At 41.5% G+C, this 22641-nt stretch overlaps 1 protein-coding gene across 3 annotated transcripts in view; it reads left to right on the forward strand.

Annotated features, from left to right (window-relative positions):
* Window positions 1–22641, forward strand: part of PLOD2 (procollagen-lysine,2-oxoglutarate 5-dioxygenase 2) — a 294414-nt gene that overhangs the window by 226024 nt on the left and 45749 nt on the right. For 2 of the 3 annotated variants that reach the window (XM_059688211.1, XM_059688210.1), the window contains exons 9-10: window positions 17127–17252; window positions 18900–19021. In XM_059688211.1, coding sequence (XP_059544194.1) covers window positions 17127–17252; window positions 18900–19021 — 248 coding nt within the window. The remainder of the gene's footprint in view (window positions 1–17126; window positions 17253–18899; window positions 19022–22641) is intronic. The other variant, XM_059688213.1, reaches the window with a different exon arrangement.

The following is a 22641-nucleotide window of genomic DNA, read 5'->3' on the forward strand; positions in this document are numbered from 1 at the left end:
ATGTAGAATTAATACAATGTGATAGTGTGTAGCTTGTGCATGACACCTCATACAGATGGCTTGTAGCATTAAAGCACATCTGGATGGGGCCTGAGAGGAGTACAAACATTTCCAATACATAGGCGGTAGCAAATACTGTCTTATTGGGAGTTCCCCATAAGGTACGAATGTAATTATCTGAGCTCTAGTTAAAATTATACCATTTAATAGGTATAAGTACAGCAGCTAATTTCCATTACGTATTTTTTAAGGGCCAGCTGTCATGTTGTAATTGAGATCCAACAAATCCTCCTCCATACCATGAGATGGAGTGATTAGCTTCAACATATAGATAGGATGCGGTCCCCTTCCATTTTAGGATGTGATTGTTACTATACGCAGACCTGTAGGGGCTCCAATCCACAAAGGAAAAACTGTTATTAAGTTTGCTGCTGGTGGGGTGGTCACTATAACAGTCTTTCCAATTAATTTCTTCCTCGATGGGGTGCCATTCATAAAATTTTTTACATAATGGCTTAGTGGGCGGGGGATGTCTTAGTAAAGTTACATTTTCTGTACCTCACCCTGGAGCAAGTAGTGATAGTAGATGTATTTGGGCTTTAGCTTCCCCCTTCTTTGGTGTCCATGCTAGCTAGAAGCCTCTCTTTAATTCTACACACAAAGGAGCACTAGCTTGATTCTGTCATACAAAAGAAAAGCTGGGTAGCTACACCGTGTAATTATACTTTGCCCCTATACTTCCTTGTCCCACCCGTGGTCCTCCTGGATGACCAAGGTGTTTGGTATCATTGGTGACTACATTAGGCGGGGGATCAGCCCACTTAAAGGGTCTTACCCATGGAGGGTCAGGAACATAAGTCCAATATACTTTCCCATTTGCCCCTGGTAGTATTACCACACAGCTGATGACTGCTAGCATGGCAAGAAAGACATTCTCAGGTGTTCATGGAGTTCTGGTCTTCTCACAAATTCACTCAGCTTTCTGGACCATCTTCTTCACTATGCCCCAGGTCACCTCCAGGCTATTTGTGGTCTGCCTCATTCTCCTCCCACTCTTATCTTCAGTGGGTTGCTTGGGGCTGCTGCTATCTGCAGCTAGGGTAGCTGATTGTTTGAAGCTGCAAGGCATGGCTCCAGGTGCAGGGTCTTCATTAATCTGGCCAGTTCCTCCCTCAGATCCATGAAGTATAATATTTCTTGCCAGAATCCACACGGGCTTAGAGAAGTTTTCTGGAAATATACAAGTGTATTCTCAACCAATGGTACTAGGGCAGCCATGGGCAAACTATGGCCCGAGGGCCAGATCCGGCCCGTTTGAAATGAATAAAACTAAAAAAAAAAAAAAAGACCGTACCCTTTTATGTAATGATGTTTACTTTGAATTTATATTAGTTCACAAAATACTCCATCCATGCTTTTGTTCCTGCCCTCCGGTCCAGTTTAAGAACCCATTGTGGCCCTCGAGTCAAAAAGTTTGCCCACCCCTGTACTAGGGGGTCAGAGCCCTTCCATAAACCAGACTTGGAATCTTTCCATTTAACCAGACCATTTTCCTTTGACTTATTCTGATACCAGTGTATTTCCATGGGTGTCCTGCATTCAGCATTACAAGTGAAAAAATTTAAAATAATTAAGGCCCTTGAGGCAGATGTAATATGCAAGTGGAACATTCCTTGATAATGTGTTTTGCCTGCTGTCGAGTAATTGAGAATAGTTTAGACAACATTTTGGCAGGCTGATGAGATTCTGTGGCCTATTTTAATAAAACAACCAATTGATCAGCATGTGCATTTCCTTTTGTTAAAGGGCCAGGTAATATGCTATGAGCCCTAATATGAATAATATAGAAAGGGTATTGTCTCCGTTGTACAATCTGCTGAACTTGTTTAAATAGTATAAGTAGACTTTGGTCATTGAGCCATTTTAATCGAGCAGTTTCAATTCTATTCACCAGGCCTGCAGCATAAGCAGAGTCAGATATAATATTAAGAGGCTCTTGGAAATCCTGCAATGCAGCCTTGATAGCCTCTAATTCAGTTCTTTGCACAAAAGTATAACTGATCAGGATGACTTGGTCTGAATTCATCATATGATAAGCAGCTTTACCATTAGATGATCCATCAGTAAAAACAGTTAATACTCCAGGAATAGGTTCCTGCCTAGTATTTTTTGGTATAATAATGGGGGTGTTATATGAAAATTGTAGTAATTTGTCTTTTAATAGGTGACAACTAAGTTCCCCTGAATATCCACTTAGTCCAATTTGCCAATTCAAATCAGTTTGAAATAACATTTCTAATTGTTTCCCAGTGAGGGGGAAGATAAATGCACTGGGGTTCTTCTCCTGTAAGCTGCCTGCAGCGCTTTCTGAGTTGAGATATTAACTGAGCCATGAGCTCTATATATGTAACCACAGTTTTAGAAGATTGATGCCCTAGGTGGACCCTTCCATAATAGCAGGAAAGTTTTTATTTTGGGAGATGACTCAAGTGGGACTATTTGCAATAGGATTTATCTGTCCCAATAAAGTCAATTCAGGCTGTACCTGTGCTACTTGGGCTGAGATTGCCTGCTCAATTTTTAATAACTCCTTCCTAGCTTCATCTGTTAATGTTCAGGGTGAGGAAAGATTAGAGTCACCCCTAAGTATATTAAGTAAGTTTGTCATTTCTCTTGTAGAGACTTTCAGATAAGGTCTTAATCAGTTAATATCCCCTAATAATTTCTGAAAGTCATTTAAAGTTTTAAGACAATCTTTTCATATTTCAACTTTTTGAGACCTAATACATTGGTTTTCAATTATGGTCCCTAGATACGGTCCCTAGATATTTCTTTCTGTACCTTTTCTGGAGCAATTTTAAAGCCCCATTTAGGGAGTTCCTTTTCTAATTGGGAAAACATTGCTAAAGTCTGCTCTTCCCATGGACTTGCTAAGAGCCAGTCATCCCTGTAATGAATGGATAATATAATATTGGGAATATTTGTCCCTTAAGGGCTGAACAGCTTGAGTTACATATGTTTGACACAGGTGGGGCTATTGGCCATTCCTTGAGGCAAAACTCTCCATTGATATCTTTTCATAGGTTCTATATTATTAATAGACTAGAGGCCCAGTGCACAAAAATGTGTGCACTTGGGGGGGTACCTCAGCCCGGCCTGTGCCCTCTCGCAGTCTGTGACCCCTCGGGGGATGTCCACCTGCCGGCTTAGGCCCACTCCCCGGGGGATCGGGCCTAAACTGGCAGTCAGACATCCCTCTGGCAACCCAGGAGCCCTAAGGGGATACCCACTTGCCAGCGGGGAGCAGGCCTAAGCTGCAGTTGGACATCCTTAGTGCTGCTGAGGAGGCGGGAGAGGCTCCTGTCAACAACGCTGTGCTGGCAGCCATCAGCCTGGCTTGTGGCTGAGCAGAGCTCCCTCTGTGGAAGCACACTGACCACCAGGGGGCAGCACCTGCATTGAGCGTCTGGTCCCTGATGGTCAGTGTGTGTCATAGTGACCAGTCATTCCCAGTCATTCTGCTGCTAGGGTCAATTTGTATATTACCCTTTTATTATATAGGATAGAGGCCTAGTACACCAGTGGGGGCCAGCTGGTTTGCCCTGAAGGGTGTCCCAGATCAGGGTGAGGGTCCCGCTGGGGTGCCTGGCCAGCCTGGATGAGAGGGCTGAGGGCCATTTTCAGGCTGGCCACACCCCTTCAGAGTGGGGGCCCCCATTGGGGTGCCTGGCCAGCCTGGGTGAGGGGCTGATGCTGTTTTCAGGATGGTCAAGCCCCCCAGTGGGGACCCTCACCCCATGGGGTGTGACCAGCTTGGGTGAGGGGCTGATGGCCATTTTCAGGCTGGCCATGCCCTCCCAGCGACCCAAGCTCCCAGCCTCTCCTTTCTTTCTTTTTTTTTTGTTTTGGAAGGCTGGAAACAGGTATCCGGGATTCATTTATCTTCTATAATTGAAACTGTGTAGCCTTGAGCAGCGCCCAGGGCTGGCCAAGGCAGGAGGGAAGTTTGGCTTCTCCATTGCTGGGGGCAACCCAAGCCTCCTGCTCACTCCAGCTCCATGGCCGCCACCATCTTAGTTGGGTTAATTTGCATACTTGCTCCTGATTGGCCGGAGGGCATGGCTTGTGGGTGTAGCAGAGTGGCGGAGTCACGGAGTGATGGTTAATTTGCATCTTTCTCTTTTATTAGTGTAGGTGGCTCTGAAAAGGCAAATCTTTGTTTATCTTGGGGTTCCAAGGGAATGGTGATAAACAATCCTTAAGATCTACTATAAGAGATCAATCTAGGGGGATTTGTGAAGGCGCTGGGATTCCAGACTGTAAAGCTCCCATGGTATGCTTAGTAGCATTAACCACTCTAAGATCATGCAATATTCACTACTTTCTTGTCGTCTTCTTAGGTATTGTAAATATAGGTGTATTCCAAGGACTATTGGAAAGCTCTATGTGGCCAGCCTCTATTTGTTCCTGTATTAATTCATGAATATAACCTAATTTCTCCTTCATTAATGGCCACTGACCTACCCATATAGGTCTATCATCTTTCCATTGTATAGGATCAGCATGGGGTGAGGAGATTGAGCAGTGACCACTCCTAAAAAGGCTGATATCCTAATCCTTGTCTTCCTGGGTTTCCTTTGGCTTGGATGAGCTCTTTAATTCCCTGATTATTTTTTCCTAAATATATGACCAGTCTGATATTCCATCTGAGTTATTAACTGCTGTCCTTTGCCAGTAATAATACAAGCTTGTAAACTTTTGAAAACGTCCTGGCCCCATAAGTTGACTGCAATTCCAGAGACTATGCAGGGCTGAAACAATCCTGCCTGTCCTTCCTCATCTTTCCACCTTAACACTGCAGCCCTAAGTTGTGTATTATCAGGGACTCCAACCCCCAACCCCCAATAGAGCCCATACCTTCTACCATGGACCAACTTGGAGGCAACAATTCTTTGCTGATAACGCTGACATCCACTCCAGTGTCTACTAAACCTTTAAACAGTTTTCCCTCTCTTCTTAAATTAATTATAAGATGGGTTTTGCTAGTTTCATGTATCCAATAGATTTCTAAATCCTTATGTTCCTCTTTGCCTATTTATAGCTTCACCCTGCTGAATATAAGGTAGAAGTAGGATCTGAGCAATTCTTTGTCCTGGGGTAATCTGCATAATATGTTTGCATTCTAGTATTACCTTGATTTCTCCCTCATAGTCTGAATCTATGACTCCAGGCAAAACAGGTAGGCCTTTTAGAGTGTTTCCACTTCTTCCTAAGACTAATCCTAATGTTCCTGGTGGCACAGGTCCCTAAATTCCTGTAGGAACAGCTTGCCGAGCCATATCAGGGGCCAAAGTGACCACTATTGTACTGTTAAAATCTAGGCCTGTGCTCCCTGGAGTGGCTCATATGAGGGAATCCACTGTGGGCCTTGCAGGGCAAAAATCCCCTATTGATGACAGGGCTGGGGGCAGCCCCTCTGGCCCTTTGCCTGTGGTTGGCCATTCCCTATGTCTTGATCTAACGGCTGCCCATTTTTATGAAATTTTGATCTACATTGACCAGCCCATTGGTTTCCTTTCTGAAATCTAGGACATAAAGAGCTTGAATCTGCGTTGTTTGAATCAGGAGGAATGCTCACACCTTTCCCTTGAGCGCCACCTTGTGTCCTTCTTGTTGCCTACATTATTTTTTGAAATGTCCTGTTTTTCCACAATTAAAGCATCTTTTATTCCCCACTGTTACAGTGGCAGCTAGTAAGTTTGCTTGAAAAGTTCCTGATCCCATATTCTGACATGCTTGAATCATTTCTATAATGGTACTATTTTTTCTCAGAGGCATCAGGCATTTCTTACAATCAGCACTGGCATTTTCATAAGCTAATTGCTGAATTAAAATGTCTCCTGCTGTCTCATGTTGAATCTGTCATCTCACTGCTTGAGTGAGGCGAGCCACAAAATCAGAAAATGACTCTGTAGACCCCTGCATACATTTACTAAAAGTTCCCTCAGGGTCCCCTTTTGCTGGTAAAGTTCACCAGGTTCTTCTCCCACAAAGTCTAATTTGCACATAAGCTTGTTGCACAAAATGTAGTTGATTCTGCACATCACTATATGGTCCTAGTCCTGCCAGCATTTCGTAAGTTATTTGATCATTCGCCTGCGGTTTGCGTGAGCTTGCTCCTGACATTTCTCTAAAAATTCTCCCTTCCATAGTAAATAATCCCCTCCATCCAGAGTTGCACGAGCCAGAGAGTACCAATCATAAACAGATAAGAATGTTTCAGAAATTTTAGTCATAATTTCTCTGGTAAAAGGAGCAGTAGGATCATTTTGTACTATGCTCTCACGCAAGGCCTTTATCATTTTAAAGTCAAATTTTTCATGCTGTCTTATTATTTGATTTGGGAGATATGGGTCAGCTACCCGTATAATAGGAAAAGCAAGTCTCTCCTCCACCGTCCTGTCCTTTAATCCTTCTCAGATAGCTCTTTGCATAGGTTATCCTATTACCGGCGAATTAAATGTTTCAGGATCAGAACATGGAGGTGAAGGGGGGCATAAAGGCCATTCTTCCAATTTTTTTTTTCGCTCCTCTTTAGGAGCGGAGGGTGCAAGGGGAGGAGGTCTATCCTCTTTTGCCTACTAAATGGCTCTAGCAAATGCAATACCATGTTCCACAAGGAGAAACAATTTGGAGGCAACTTTTTCCCCTGCTGCTGAGTTTTTTCCAAGTTCTGACCCACTCTTTCCCAACATTCAACATCTAATGTACCCTCTTCAGGAAACCAAGGATTATGTTCTATAATAATATACAAAAACTGTAAGAGAATACCTTCTGACACTTTAGTTCCTTTATCCTTGAGCATGCTAACCAAAAGTCTACAATAAAGTTTCTCCCCTTTAGTCGAATTCTGCCCAAGTAACCTGGCTAAAAAAGATGTTCCCACCCTACTTACAGATCACGATTTCTGCAGCTGGCATGGGCTTTGTATGTGGCGAATTTTCCCCCACCTTTTCGGTGATTTTTCTCACCTTTCCAGTGAACTTCGTTTTTCACTCCAGCCAATCTTCCTCTCCAGGTGTCTGTGAAAGATGTGACAGCTGCGACCTGTGCAGTTTGGGTCCAGGACCTGGAAAAGGGCCGCACACAAATGACAAGACTAGGCAAGAAATATGAATTTGGAAATCACAGGGGGCCAGGTGGAGAACCCAACTCTAGTGGAAGGGCTTCACTGGTGCCCAGGCCCTACTAGCTTTTTATTCAGTTTTAGATACACATCTTACCCTTAGTCAGGCAGGCAATTCGGTAGCAGACAGACTGTCTTAAAGGTCAGTAAATATTAGTAAGATTCACTTTGAGACTATTAGGTCAGGAAATAGCTTGAGCCACATTGTCTCGACTAAACAATCGGTGCACAGCTTTAGCCCTTGCGAAAGCTCAAGGTTGTTCAGCCTTCTGGGTTCCTTGTTTACACTTTCCTGATAGTATAGACTAGTGGTCTGCAAACTCATTAGGCAACAGAGCCAAATATCAACAGTACAATGATTGAAATTTCTTTTGAGAGCCAGATTTTTTAAACTTAAACTATATAGGTAGTTTGCTTCTTCTTTGTAGCCATGTCAAACAGGGCACCTAAAAAAATGTTTCATTTTATAATAATAAAGCCATCAACACAAAATAATTACAATTCTTAAATTGATGACAAAATACCTGTAGGATTTGCAGCTGGTTGGAAAAATACAGGTAACTTTATGCTTCGAGTAGATACTTTTGTCACCCGCACACGATTTGCGGCCGCGACTAGCACTAACCACTGCACAATGAGACTGCTGATTGGCTCACTCAACTCGTGCATGAATCCCTCGTGCCTCCCCCGCGCTGCGTATCCTGTCGCCCGACCGACCGACACCCCCCACTTCTTCTAATGCCACTTCTTCAAAATAGACTCGCCCAGGCCGAAAATCGACTTCTGTGCATGGGCCACGAAGTTTCAGTCGCACTCTATGTGCACGCCCGCACGTGGTATTTTGTGGAAGAGCCATACTCAAGGGGCCAAAGAGCCGCATGTGGCTCGTGAGCTGCAGTTTGCCAACCACTGGTATAGACAATGGATAGCTTCCAGAAAACATAGATGCTAAAATCCTCAACAAAACATTAGCAAATAGGATCCAGTAATATATTAAAAATATCATACACCATGACCAAGTGGTATTTATTCCAGGATTTCAAGGCTGGTAGAGTAGAGTATTCACAAATCAATAAGTGTAATACATCACATAAACAAATTGAAAGATAAAAATCACAGGATCATACCAATTAATGAAGAAAAAACATTCAACAAACTCCAACACCCATTTTTAATAACTCTCAGCAAAGTGGGAATAGAGGGATCATACCTCAATATAATAAAGGTTAAATATGACAGACCTACAGCAAACATAATATTCGATGGGCAAAAACTAAAACCATTTTCCTTAAGAACAGGAGCAAGACAGGATGTCCACTTTTACAACATTCACTCAACATAGTAATGGAAATGCTAGCCCCAGCAATCAGATAAGAAAAAAAACATAAAAAGTCATCCAAAACTGGGAAGGAGGAAGTGAAACTGTCATTGTTCACAGATGACATGATATTGTACACAGAAGACCCTAAAGAACAACAAAAAACTAACAGATTTAATATATGAATTTAGCAGGATACAAAATTAACACCCAGAAATCTATGGCTTTTTTTATACACCTACTAGTGACCTGGTGCAGGGATTTGTGCACATTGAAATTAATGAGAATGTGGCTGATGGGGCAGGACTGGGTGAGATGGGCCAGACATGCCTTGGAGCCAACCTCCCACCTGCAGTCCCTCCCCAGCCGGCTGCATCTGGAGTGGCCCCATGGCTTGAAGGGCATCTGAAGAGAGAGTTGGGTTCCTCTGGCAGGTGGGGTCCCTCGGCCTGGCCTGCAGGGATTAGGCCAAAACTGGCTCTTTGGCATCCCCCGAGGGGTCCTGTATTTCGAGAGTGCAGTTCTCAGGTGATGCATTCCAGAATCTGGCTCCCTCCTCTCTGCTTCCAGGGTATATCACCTGAGAACCACTGTTGCCAAGTCACTGCAGCTCAGCAGCTCCTGCATCGAGCATCTGCCTCCTGGTGATCATTGTGTGTCATAGCTACTGGTCGAATAGTCAGACTGTCACTTAGCCATAGATAGATAGATAGATAGATAGATAGATAGATAGATAGATAGATAGATAATGAATTCTCAGAAAGGGAAACTAAACAAAAAATCCCATTTACCATAGCAACAGATAAAAGAAGATACTTAGGAATAAACTTAACCAAGGAGGTAAAAGTCCTGTACTAAGAAAACTATAGGAGCCCTAGCTGGTTTGGCTCAGTGGATAGAGCATCAGCCTACAGACTGAAAGGTCCCGGGTTCGATTCCAGTCAAGGGCACATGCCTGGGTTGTGGGCTCGATACCCAGTAGGGGGCCTGCAGGAGGTAACCAATCAATGATTCTCTCTCATCATTGAAGTTTCTATCTCTGTCTCCCTCTCCCTTCTTCTCTGAAATTAATAAAAGTATATATTTTTGAAAAACTAAGACATCTATTAAAAAAGCAAAAATCTTGGATTATGTGTTGATTATATAAATTATACATTTTGCCATTCTTCAATAAAATTCATTACAAAAAAACAAAACAAACTAAAGGACATTGAATAAAGAGATAGAAGAAGATATAAACAAGTGGAATAATATACCATGTTCATGGATTGGTAGAATTAACATCATTAAGATGTCCATATTACCCAAAGCAATCTATAGATTCAATGTAATCTCTATTAAATTACCAACAACTTATCTCACAGATCTAGAAGAAATACTCCAAAAATTTATATGGAACCAAAAAGAGACCTTAAATAGCCATATAGTAATCTTGAGAAAGAATAATAAAGTTGGAGGAATTACAATACCAGATATCAAGTTATACTACAAAGTCAATGTAATCAAAACAGCTTTATACTGGCACAAGAAAAGATAGACATGTAGATCAACAGAACAGAACAAAGAACCCAGAAATAGACCCAAGCCATTGTGCTCAACTAATATTTGTCAAAGGAGGCAAGAGCATACACTGGAGTCAAGACAGTCTCTTCAATAAATGGTGTTGGGAAAATTGGATAGATACATGCAATAAAATGAAACTAGACCACCAACTTACACCATACATAAAAATAAACTCAAAATGGATAAAAAACTTAAACCTTAGTTGTGACACCATAAAATTCTAGAAGAAACAATAGGCAGCAAAATCTCAGACATCTCTCGTAGCAATATGTTTGCAGATACATCTCCTATGTCAAAGGAAACTAAGGAGAAAATAAACAAATGGGACTACATCAAAATAAAAAGCTTCTGCATAGAAAAAGACACCATCAACAAAATGCTAAGGGAGCCCACTGTATGGGAGAACATATTTGGCATGATACATCTGATCAAGGATTAATATCCAAAATATATAAGGAACTCATAGAACTTAACAAAAGAAAGCAAACAACCCAATTTAAAAATGGGCAAAGGACCTAAATACACACTTCTCCTAAGAGGACATACAAATGGCCAAGTGCCATATGAAGAAATGTTCGGCCTGGATGGCCTAGCTCAGTGGCTGAGCATCAACCCATGAACCTGGAGGTCATGGTTCAATTCCTGGTCAGGGCAGATGCCTTGTTTGGATGCTCGATTCTCAGTGTGGGGCGTACAGTAGGCAGCCAATCAATGATTCCATCTCATCATAGATGTTTCTATTTCTCCCTCTCCCTTCATCTCTGAAATCAATTAAAAATAGTTTTTAAAAAGGTCACTGATCTTCAAAGATATCCAATTAAAACCACAGTGAGATATTACCTCACAGCTGTGAGAATAACTAGCATTATCAAATCAACAAATAAGTGCTGACAAGGATGTGGAGAAAAGGAAAACCTAGTATACTGCTGGTGGGAATGCAGACTGGTACAACCATATGGAAAAGAGTATGGAGCTTCCTCAAAAAATTAAATATGGAACTGTTATTTGACTCAGTGATCCCACTTCTAAGAATATATCCTAAGAAACCTGAAGCACCAATCAGAAATAATGTATGCACCCCTATGTTCATAGCAGCACAATTTACAATAGCTAAGATCTGGAAACAGCCCAAGTGCCCACTAGTAGAAGAGTGAATAAAAAAGCTGTGGTACATTTATACCATGGAATACTATGCAGCAGTAAAAAAGAAGGATCTCTTACTCTTTGAGACAGCATGGAGGGACCTAGAGGTGTTATATACTAAGCAAAATAAGCCAGTCAGAGAAAGAAAAGTATCACATAATCTCACTCATATGTGAAATCCAATTAACAAAATAGATCCAGAGACATAGAAGCATTGAACAGACTGTTGAATCTCAGAGGGAAGGTAGGGCTTGGTGGGTGGTTGGGATGAGATCAACCAAAGAACTTGTATGTATATATGCATAACCCATGGAGACAATCAATAGAGTGGTGGAGACCTGGGTTGAGGGGCTAGGGCGGGCTATAAGGGGTCAATGGGAGAAAAAAGGAGACATATATAATACTTTGAATAGTAAAGGTTTAAAAAATAAAATAAATTGCACTATAATGGTAAAAAAATAGATACAAGAAAAAATGTGTTAGTGAAAGAAAATAGCTTTTCTATATATAATACTAGAGGCCTAGTGCATGAAATTTGTGCAAGGGGGGTATCCCTCAGCCCAGCCTGCACCCTCTCCAATCCAGGACCCCTACACCTTTTTTTTATCTAGCTTTTTCACATTTTAAAAAATTTACTGAAATACCACCTACTCTAGGAAATCCTCTTTGAACAAATCTCTTTATAATCTGTATTAAGTATTTTCATAGTATACTATTCTTTTTCTTTAGCAGCAACTTAGAATGGATACAATCTGCTTCTCATTCTTGCCTCTGAATTCTTTCTTGTTGCTCTTGTAATAGTGAAGCTTATCCAATTTACATTTGCCTTTCAAGGGCTTATATTTGGTTCAGTTTCTAGTTGGCTCCCTGGTGTGTGTTTTTTTTAAGCAATAAATTGGGGTTGTAATAGTAAACCTCACTTGTAATGAAGCCTGTAGGTCTCCCTATCTGAATCCTATATAATAAAGCAGTAACATGCAAATTAACCCTCATGCCCTCACAAGATGGCTGCCTATGACCAGGCCAGCAGGGGGGTTAGTGAGGGACAACCAAATGACTGAACAAGCAGACTGCTTGGGGTGACCAGGCCAGCAGGGGGGTTAGTGAGGGATGACCAAATGACTGAACAAGCAGGCTGCATGGGGCAAGCAGGCCAGCGGGTGGGGCTGTGAGGGGCAACCAGGCTGGCAGGGGGGACAGTTGGGGGTGATTAGGCTAGTGGGGGAGCAGTGAGGGGCAACTAGGCCAGCTGGGGGCAATCAGGCTGGCTGGGGGGACAGTTAGGGGTGACCAGGTAAGCAGAGGGGTGGGGGGGTGGCAGTTAGGAGTGACCAGGCCGGCAGGAGGGGAATTAGGGGCGACCAAGCAGGCAGGTGAGTGATTAGGAGTCAGCTGTCCAGGATTGTGAGAGGGATGTCCGACTGCTGGTTTAGGCCCATTCCCCGGGATCAGGCCTAACCCACAGTCAGACATCCCCCAAGGGGTCCCAGATTGGAGAAGGTGCAGGCTGGGCTGAGGCAACACCCCCCCCCCCCCGCATGAATTTCGTGCACCAGGCCTCTAGTATTTCTATAATACCTATCACTTTAGCATGCCAGCAATTGTGTTTATTTATAAAAAATAACAATAAATGTCACCTGATCATTTGATTTTCTAATAATATTTTATAGCAAGATGTATTCTAGTAATTTAACTATTACAAAACTGAGGCACACATTGAACAATAAAGAATGTCTCAAATATCAAAGCATAGTACACTTAGGGCCTCCTTTGTTCTGTGCCTCAAATATCATAGCATAGTACACAGTTCACATGGAACTCGGCTTCCCTTAAAATAGGAAGGGATACCATACTCATGAAGCAGCTACTTCCACACATATTTTTTTATTTAATTCATAGCACATTCTCTTTGTACTAATTGTTGGAAAATCACCCTAGCAATTGCCTCTGTTCCTCTCTGTATTGTTGCCTTACATTCTGATGTCATTACTGTGCTTTTATCATCCACTCACTCTAATAAGATTGTGAATTATTTAAGGGTAGAGATCATGACTTGAGCTTGTGTTTCTCTGTCATGGTGCCTAGATAAATACTCAAATGCCATCCAGTCCAAATGACTGTGATGAGAGATGCCCACCGTTGCTGGAGACCTCTGAATTTTATTTAAGGGGCCTCACTTGTTCTATGCCTTTACAGAGGGGTGAGTAGGGGCTGAGGGAATTTGGGGAAACCCAAACAGAATTCTCCTCCTGAAAGATTTTGCTAAGCTGGCATTTGTCCAATTAAAACCCGGACACACAGCAATAACAAAGGCACTGGTCTCCTACAGCTAATTCGTGGAGATCAAACCCCAGCCTGCAGGAACTCACCCCCATGGTCAGGGCTCAGCTGATGGGTGGACCTGGGCTGGTGCTCCTGACTCTGGAGAGAGAGGGAGACTTCCCATGACCCCAGAAACTACTATCAACTGAAAAAACAGAAGCACTGAGGATGATTCAAAAACATGAAAAATGACGCTGGTGATTCCTTCAATCTCTGGGGTAACACTGAATAAAACCAAACCCTGAACTTGTACACAAGCGTGGAAAAATGTTGCTCAAGGGAAAAGCGATTCAGACCCAGGCCGGGGGGCTGAGGGCTAGAGGCCCTGGATGCCATGCCACATGCGAAGGCTCTGCGCCAGGCTGACGCTGAGCAACCCGAAGCTGGGCTGCCAGTGTGTGGGGGCTGCACACAAAGGCTGTGGATCTTCCTAAGCAGCAAACGTGGCAGAGCGCTCCAAGGCTCCGAGCATGCTGGGGCCGGGCCTGAGGAAAGCACACTTGCCTGCCCTCTCCTCCTGCCAACCACCTCAGGTGCCGCAGCCTCTAGACAGCCCTTCTCCCCTTCTCCTCGCCAGCAGGGCGGCTCCTCACTTACCAGCAGCCCATGAGCGCTTGGGCTCCTGCAGATCCCCAAACAGGTCCATGGCAGAGGCTGGTCAGCAGAGCGGCTTCTTCACCTGGGACCACTGGCAGCTTCTTTGCCCAGGACCTCAGGAAACTTCTTTGCCCAGGATTGTAGACGGCTTCTCCTGGGCTGGCCACAGCCACAGCACCCGGCCCGGCATTGTCAGGAATGACTTCCGGAAGGTCGTCAGGAAGATGTCTTGTCTAATTAGCATACTACCCTTTCATCAGTATAGAAAATAATTATGAAGTAAAATAGTACTTTGTTTTTATACAATGAAGACAGTAAGCACTTCATTTCCTATATAAGAAAAGATATATATAGAGAAACCAAGATGGCGGCATAGGTAAACACCAGAGTTTGCTGCCTCAAACAACCACTTCAAAAATACAACTAAAAGACGGAACGGACATCATCCAGAACCACAGGAAGGCTTGCTGAGTGGAAATTCTACAACTAGAAGGAAAGAGAAAAGCATACCAAGACTTAGAGGAGGCACAGTGCGGGAGTAAAATACTAGGGTGTGGAGGTGCATGCTAAGCGGGCTGACGGCTGAGGGCGCAGTTGTTGTTTTCAATCGGGAGGGAGTCTCAGGCTCTGAGCTCCAGTTACGGGCGAGTCTCTAGGGACCCAGACTCATACGGGAGAAACGGGACTGTCTGGCATCGGTCAGAACTTGAGGGCAGCTTTCTCTCGGAGGGGCTGGCAGGGATTTCCAGGATACTGAGAAGCGGAGATGCCATAACTGCTAGCCCCGCCCTGTTGATCCCATGGGACGTACTCTGCCCAAGCCCTGCAGGGAGGCTTTGGCTGGATAGCCTCAGGCAGAGGCTAGATTAGCACCTCCTTAGAGATCCAGGAGCCAGGAAACCCAGGGGTCAGAGTGGGACCATCCAGTTTGCAGCTCCATGGAACCATAAAAGACACACTCAGGGGGCAGACTCAGTGAGCATCAAAGACCCATTGAAGTAAGTCTTGCCCCAGAGGGGTGCCTCCAGCACAGAAGTTCTCCCACTGCAGACACAGCTGATTCTCACAGCCAATTGGCCTGGAGGCCAATTCCTCCCAGTGATACCTACAACAATCAAGGCTTAACTACAACAAGACTGTTCACAAAGACCACAAGGGGGTGCACCAAGACTGTCCTCAGGTAATTGGGGAGGCTGAACCACTGGGCCCTAGAGGACACTTAGCACAGAAAACCACTTTATCAACACAGGAAAGCATAAAAAATGCGGAGACAAAGAAAAAGGACACAAATGACAGAAATGGAGGAAAGCAAACTACTGGACATAGAGTTCAAAACCACACTTTTAAGGTTTTTCAAGAATTATCTAGAAACTGCCGATAAACTTAATGAGACCTACAAGAAATCTAATGAGACCCTCGAGGTTGTGATAAAGGATGAACTAGAAATTAAGCATACGCTGACTGAAATAAAGAATATTATACAGATTCCCAACAGCAGACTAGAGGATTGCAAAAATCCAGTCAACGATTTGAAATATGAAGAAGCAAAAAACACCCAACCGGAAAAGCAAAATGAAAAAAGAATCCGAAAATACGAAGATGGTGTAAGGAGCCTCTGGGACAGCTTCAAGCGTACCAACATCAGAATTATAGGGGTGCCAGAAGAAGAGAGAGAGCAAGATATTGAAAACCTATTTGAAGAAATAATGACAGAAAACTTCCCCTACCTGGTGAAAGAAATAGACTTACAAGTGCAGGAAGTGCAGAGAACCCCAAACAAAAGGAATCCAAAGAGGACCCCACCAAGACACATCATAATTAAAATGCCAAGAGCAAAAGACAAAGAGAGAATCGTAAAAGCAGCAAGAGAAAGAAAGTCAGTTACCTAAAAGGGAGTACCCATGACTGACAGCTGATTTCTCAACAGAAACTTTGCAGGCCAGAAGGGAGTGTCAAGAAATATTCAAAGTGATGAATGCCAAGAACCTACAACCAAGATTACTTTACCCAGCAAAGCTATCATTCAGAATTGAAGGTCAGATAAAGAGCTTCACAGATAAGAAAAAGCTAAAGGAGTTCATCACCACCAAACCAGTATTATATGAAATGCTGAAAGGTATCCCTTAAGAAGAGGAAGAAGAAGAAAAAGGTAAAGATACAAATTATGAACAAATACACATCTATCAACAAGTGAATCTGAAAATCAAGTGAATAATCTGATGAACAGAATGAACTGGTGATTATAATAGAATCAGGGGCCTAGAAAGGGAGTGGACTGGCTATTCTTGGGGCGGGGGATAAAGGGTGAGGGGGATGCGGGAAGAGACTGGACAAAAATCGTGCACCTATGGGTGAGGACAGTGGGTGGGGAGTGACGGAGGAAGGTGGTGTGTGAACTGGGTGGAGGGGAGTTATGGGGGGAAAAAAGAGGAACAAATGTAATAATCTGAACAATAAAGCTTTAATTAAAAAAAGATATATATATATTATGAAAATTAGATTATATATAATAAATTCTATTAAAAGAGATATTCAAGGAGTGTAATAAAGGCTCAGGACCTTTATTTCTACAAATTAACCACTGAACTTGTAAGCCATGGAAACAAAAGGAGAAACCCAATTAGTATTCTGCTTTCTATGATGATGTACAAATAGATTCAGATTTGAAAGAAGTTTCTTTATGACCTACCATAAAGGAAGCTTTCAATTGTAGAGTAGGCTATATCCTTAATGTATCTGTGTAATAAATATGATAGTGAATTTCCTTTTCAAACCTAATTCATAATGCCAGTGTGTGATGGCGTAAAATCAATCACTTTGATGGGGCCTACAAAAATGTATTTCAAGTATTAGAGAATTGCCATTGGGCCACTCAAATTTAGCAAATTACATTGAATTGATATTCTAGTATGTTTGGTGTTCTGAGTAAGACTTGAATAGAATTTAAATTAAAATCACACTAATGATAATTTTTCTTATGTTTGCTATAAAACCAAGGTCTACCCAAATGTAACAATAGGTGTTTTTATTGAGCAACCAACCCCTTTCCTACCTCGATTTCTGGACATACTTTTGACACTGGATTACCCAAAAGAAGCACTTAAAGTCTTTATTCATAACAAAGTAAGTATTTGAGACATTAATAGTTTATATAAAAAGTATTTTTAAATTAAATCTTTTAAATATTTTTTTCCTTTGGAACTATTTATTATTATCTATTTGTGTTTGAAAAAAATCCAATCATCTAAAATAAGTAGGGGCTTTTTGGATTAATTACTGCCCTAATTTTTTAAGACCTAAGGTAAGAGTCTAGAAACTATTATAATAATATTGGGATAAGCCTCATGAAACTAACACACTTTGTAGATCAAAAATTGTTGAATATCAGCCATTTCCAGTGGCTCAACTTAATATGTAATAAAGAGATGTCAGAGGTCTTTATATTGCTTTACCTTTGTATTAGTTCTGGCACTTCATTTTTAGAATCTATCATTAAATTGTTTGCAGCTAATAGTAACACCATAGCATTAGAACTTGAAATATCTTGCAGCTAGAGTATTGTTTTGATTAATTGCACAACGGCATGCTCTTCCCCAAAGGATTAGTTTCATTTCCTTCAGAAATATTCAGAGCTTCCCAAACACCTCTCACATATAATCTGAACTTAATGACATTTTTTTCCCAATACTTTTCCATACTTGCCGCTTTCCTGTTTAAAACATTATTTAACATCATCTAGAAAAACGCATTAGGAGTTAAGTATGCTGTTTTCTCTCTTCTGACCTAATACTTTTTGTTTATCACTATTCTTTCTTCCTAATGTAAATGTCAGCTAATCATTTGCCTTTTCCAGATAATATTTTGGGGCAAAAGTTTACAGTTGTGAGTATGTGAAACACAGAGTTTATTCTTATTATTTATTAATTATTGTATTATTTTCCATATAAAAAATGTAAGCTTACATTTGTCCCACCCTGCATTGTCTTTTATTTATGCTTTCCTTCCTTTCATAGGAAGGAAGGAAAAATTAACTCTATGTAGTTTTTATGTTTCAAGTAGTTTTAACAATCTATGAAAAACTTTTAAATATACTTACTGAGACTTGACACATAAAAAACTCTGAAAATGCTCAAAGGGAGACAAAATCTTATTGAAGTTTTAGCACAGTTTAATGAAACTAATTTGATGGTTTTATGTTGATAGTTTTCCCATCAATAAAATTTTATTAAATACTGTTTTTGTAAAATAAAAGATATTCACAATTTTATATATGCCATTATTTTTGTTCCTCTAACTTCACAGCAGATTCAAATATCTATTTCAGAAAATTATGTATAACTTAGATTAATATTTATTAGGTTTAATATGCATTTTTAATGGCTATTTTATAACACATGTCTAACATTCTCAGCCCATAAGCCATTTCCACACCACTACCCCCACACACACTCCCAGTTAGAAACACTTCATAGAACCCAGGATTTAAATATTTATGTAAGCACCTGTCTAGGAGTAAATGTTAAAATAATATTGAGATATTTTCTCTTTAAAAAATATTGATATGTATTTATTTGAGCTTCTATATATGACATTTAGATGATATTTAAATGAAACATGCTTAATTTGGTTATCATTTGGTCTGTAAGTGAGTGAATATGTGCATTGTGGAATTCACCTCTTTGAATGTGAACCCACCCCTACATATGAATACTTCAGTCATCTTATTGTCTTATTTTCTCACTAATTTTATATTTTAAAATTTTGTTACAGGAAGTTTATCATGAAAAGCACATCAAGGTATTTTTTGATAAAGCTAAACATGAAATCAGTACTATAAAAATAGTAGGACCAGAAGAAAATCTAAGTCAAGCCGAAGCCAGAAACATGGGAATGTATGTTTTCATAAATTTAATTTAAACAATTTCTACTAAATAAACTTAGAAAAAATTAGTACCCTAAACTTGGATGTCTCAATTATGTGTGTGTGTGTGCACACACACGTGCGCATATGCGCGCAGGTGTGCACACCCTCTACTGTTAGACTCTATCTGCAATTGTATTTAAAGGACCATGGAAGTTACTTACATTTTTTCTTTTAATGGCTAAGAGACTACATATTTAATCAAACTTTTAATTAATCTACAGATCAAGATTTTAAAAAATACTCAGACAAATGTATAGTATGACTTATGTAAGCAGTGATTTAAATGTTTATTATCTGAAGGATGTGTGTGGTAAAAATGAGTGTCTTCGACTAAGGGGGAAAAGGGTATTCCTACATTCTAGTTACCTACTATTCTAGAAGATACTGTAATAGAAGAAATATTTTAGGTCCTTTGTTTAGCCCTTTTGATACTTCAGACAGATTACTAATAAAATTATTTGAATAGTAAAAACAGTCTTTGCCCTAGCTGGTTTGGCTTAGTGGATAGAGTGTTGGCCTGAGGACTGAAGGGTCCTGGGTTTGATTCCAGTCAAGGGCACATGCCTGGGTTGCAGGCTTAATCCATAGTGGGAAACATGCAGGAGGCAGCCAATCAATGATTCTCTCTCATCATTGATGTTTCTATCTCTCCCTCTCCCTTCCTCTTTGAATCAATAAAGATATATTTTTAAAAAAACAGACTTTTATTCAGTAAATGTTAATTGAATATTCCAGGCAGTGGGTTAATAGCTGCTAATGAAAAAGCGAGTAAGTCCTGGTGACTTCCTGTTTTGTGCTGGGAAAGCTTAAAGCTCAGTGGGATGGATACTGCCTGGGGGAGAAGGCGATGTATGTGGGAAAACAGATCTCAGAAAAACCAAACTGATGCTTTTACTAACAGTTCTATAGCTTTTAAATATCTTTACTGTTGAGAGTATTACAAATGTTGTCCCTTCTCCCCCACCCCTTTTGCCCTCCTCCAACCACATTCTGCCTCACCCCAGGCCTTCACCACTCTATTCTCTGTGCCATGGGTAATGCATATATGCATATAAGTTTTTTGGTTAATTTCTTCCCACCTTCCCTTCCCCTTTCCTCTGAGATTCATCAGTCTGTTTCATGTTTCCGTGCCTCTGGTTCTATTTTATTCATCAGTTTATTTTGTTCATTGGATTCCTTGTTGATTTATTTTGATTTTTATATTCAGTTGTTAATAAATATGTATCTATTGCCATTTTATTATTCATATTTTTAACCTTTTTTTCCTCTTCTCCCTCTTCTTAAAGAATACCCTTCATCATTTCATGTATCATTAGTTTGGTGGTAATGAACTCCTTTAGCTTTTTCCTGTCTGTGAAACTCTTTATCTGACCTTCAATTCTAAATGAGAGCATTGCTGGGTAGAGTAATCTTGGTTTTAGTTCCTTGCCATTCATCACTTTGAATATTTCTTGCCACTCCCTTCTGGACTGCAGTTTCTGTTGAGAAATTAGCTGACAGTCCTATGGCACTCCCTTAATGGTAACTAACTGCTTTTCTTTTGCTGCTTTTAATATTGTCTCTTTGTCTTTAACCCTTGTCTTGATGTGGTCCTCTTTGGATTCCTCTTGTTTGGGACTCTCTGAGCTTCCTGGACTTGTAAGTCTATTTCTTTCACCAGGTAGGGGAAGTTTTCTGTCATTATTTCTTCAAATAGGTTTTCAATATCTTGGTCCCTCTCTTCTCCTTTCAGCACCCCCATTGTGTGAATGTTGGCATGCTTGAAGTTGTCCCAGAGGTTCCTTACACTATCTTCATATTTTTGGATTCTTTTTTCTTTTTGCTCTTCTGATTGGGTGTTTTTGATTCCTCATATTCCAAATCTTTGAGTTGATTCTCAGTGTCCTCTACTATTGATTCCCTGCTAGTTATTCTTTATTTTAGTTAGTGTGTCCTTCATTTCTGACTGGTCCTTTTTCAAGTCTTTGATGTTCTCACTAATTTCCTTGGAATTCTCACTAAGTTCCTTGACATTCTCACTAATTTCCTTGAAGCTCTCATTAAGTTCCTTAAGCATCCTTATAATCATTGTTTTGAACTCTGAATCTAGTAGTTTGCTTGCGTTTAGTTCTTTTTCTACAGATTTCTTCTGTTCTTTTGTTTGTGACATATCTCTTTGCCTCTGCATTTTGGCTGCTTCCCTGTGTTTGTTTCTATGTATTAGGTAGAGCTGCTTTGTCTCCTGGAATTGGTAGAGTGGCCTTGTGTAATAGGTGTCCTGTGGGGCCCAGTGGCTCAGCCTCCCAAGTCACCTGAGCTGGGTACTTTAGGTATGCCCTTGTGTGGGCTGTGTGCACTGTCCTGTTGTGGTTGAGGCTTAATTGCTGTTGCCATCACTGGGAGGCAATTGGCTGTGAGGACCTGCTGTAAAGAGCTGCTGTATAGAAAACACCCTTATGGAACTGGCTTCTTCAGTGGGGATTTGGTGTTCACTGAGTTTACCCCTTAAGTGTGTGGCTCATAGATGTGGTAGAGTTGTAATCTGGTGCAGTCTGAAGCTGTCCACTGGGTTCACTGGCTCTGGGGCCTCCCCAGAGGTACAGACTCAGCCACTGCCTGGGACCACCTGGCATGAGCTACAGAGCGATCTGCAGGTGGCTGCTATTTGTGTTATGCTAGGAAGTGCTCAGGAGAAAACAAGCTGTGAACCTTGGCAAACTGCTGCTAGGGTTGGCCGGCCACTTATCAAGAGGTATTGAGCACACAGAGTACAGCTGTTTCTTATTTGAAAGATTTTAGGAAAGTCCGAAGCCTGAGTCCATAACAGGACATTCATATGGAAAAGCCACTGCAGACATTTTGGGTATGGCTGCCAATTTGGTGGAGCAGGATCTCAGGGAATCACCAGGGTGGGGCAAACAGCATGGGCCAGGTTGATGGATACTCAGATTTGGTGTCTGTCAGTCAGCTCGGTTGGTGGGAGATCCCAGCACTTTTGTCTGGGAGAAAGCTGTCCTGAATTCTTGCCCTGATGACACACAATTTAGTTCCTCCCTGTATGTCTCTGGATCTTTTAAAGCTGCTTCCCCAGCACTGGAGCTCAGAGGGAGTTAGTCCAAGTAAGTCTGTGTGCTGGCCCTTTAAGAGGAGCTGCCTGGTTCTCCAGTAGCCTCCGAATCACTCAGCTGCAATCCCCACTGGGTTTTATAGCCTGAAGTTATGGGGACTTCTCTTCCCAGCTCTGGAATCCTGGGCTGAGGGGTCTGATGTGGGGCTGGGACCCTTTGCTTCTCATGGAAGGTCTCCTCTGCCAAGATATCCCTTGTGATTCAAAAAACATAACCTGTGGGTGTCAGACCATCTCATTCCATGCCTCCACCCCTCCTACTAGTCTTGATGTGTTTTCTTCTTTACTCCTCTAGTTGTCAGACATCCATCTAGCCAAATTTTAGGTGGTTCTGAATGATGGTGGTTCTGTATTTTAGTTGTAATTTTGATGTGTTTGTGGGAGGATCCAACTATCAGCATTTACCTATGTCACCATCTTGGTTCCTCAGTTCCAAAACTTCTTTATCGGAGTATCCTTGGGTCCATATTTAAAACTTATTT

The sequence above is a fragment of the Myotis daubentonii genome, chromosome 3, assembly GCF_963259705.1.
Source record: "Myotis daubentonii chromosome 3, mMyoDau2.1, whole genome shotgun sequence".
Lineage (NCBI taxonomy): Eukaryota > Metazoa > Chordata > Mammalia > Chiroptera > Vespertilionidae > Myotis > Myotis daubentonii.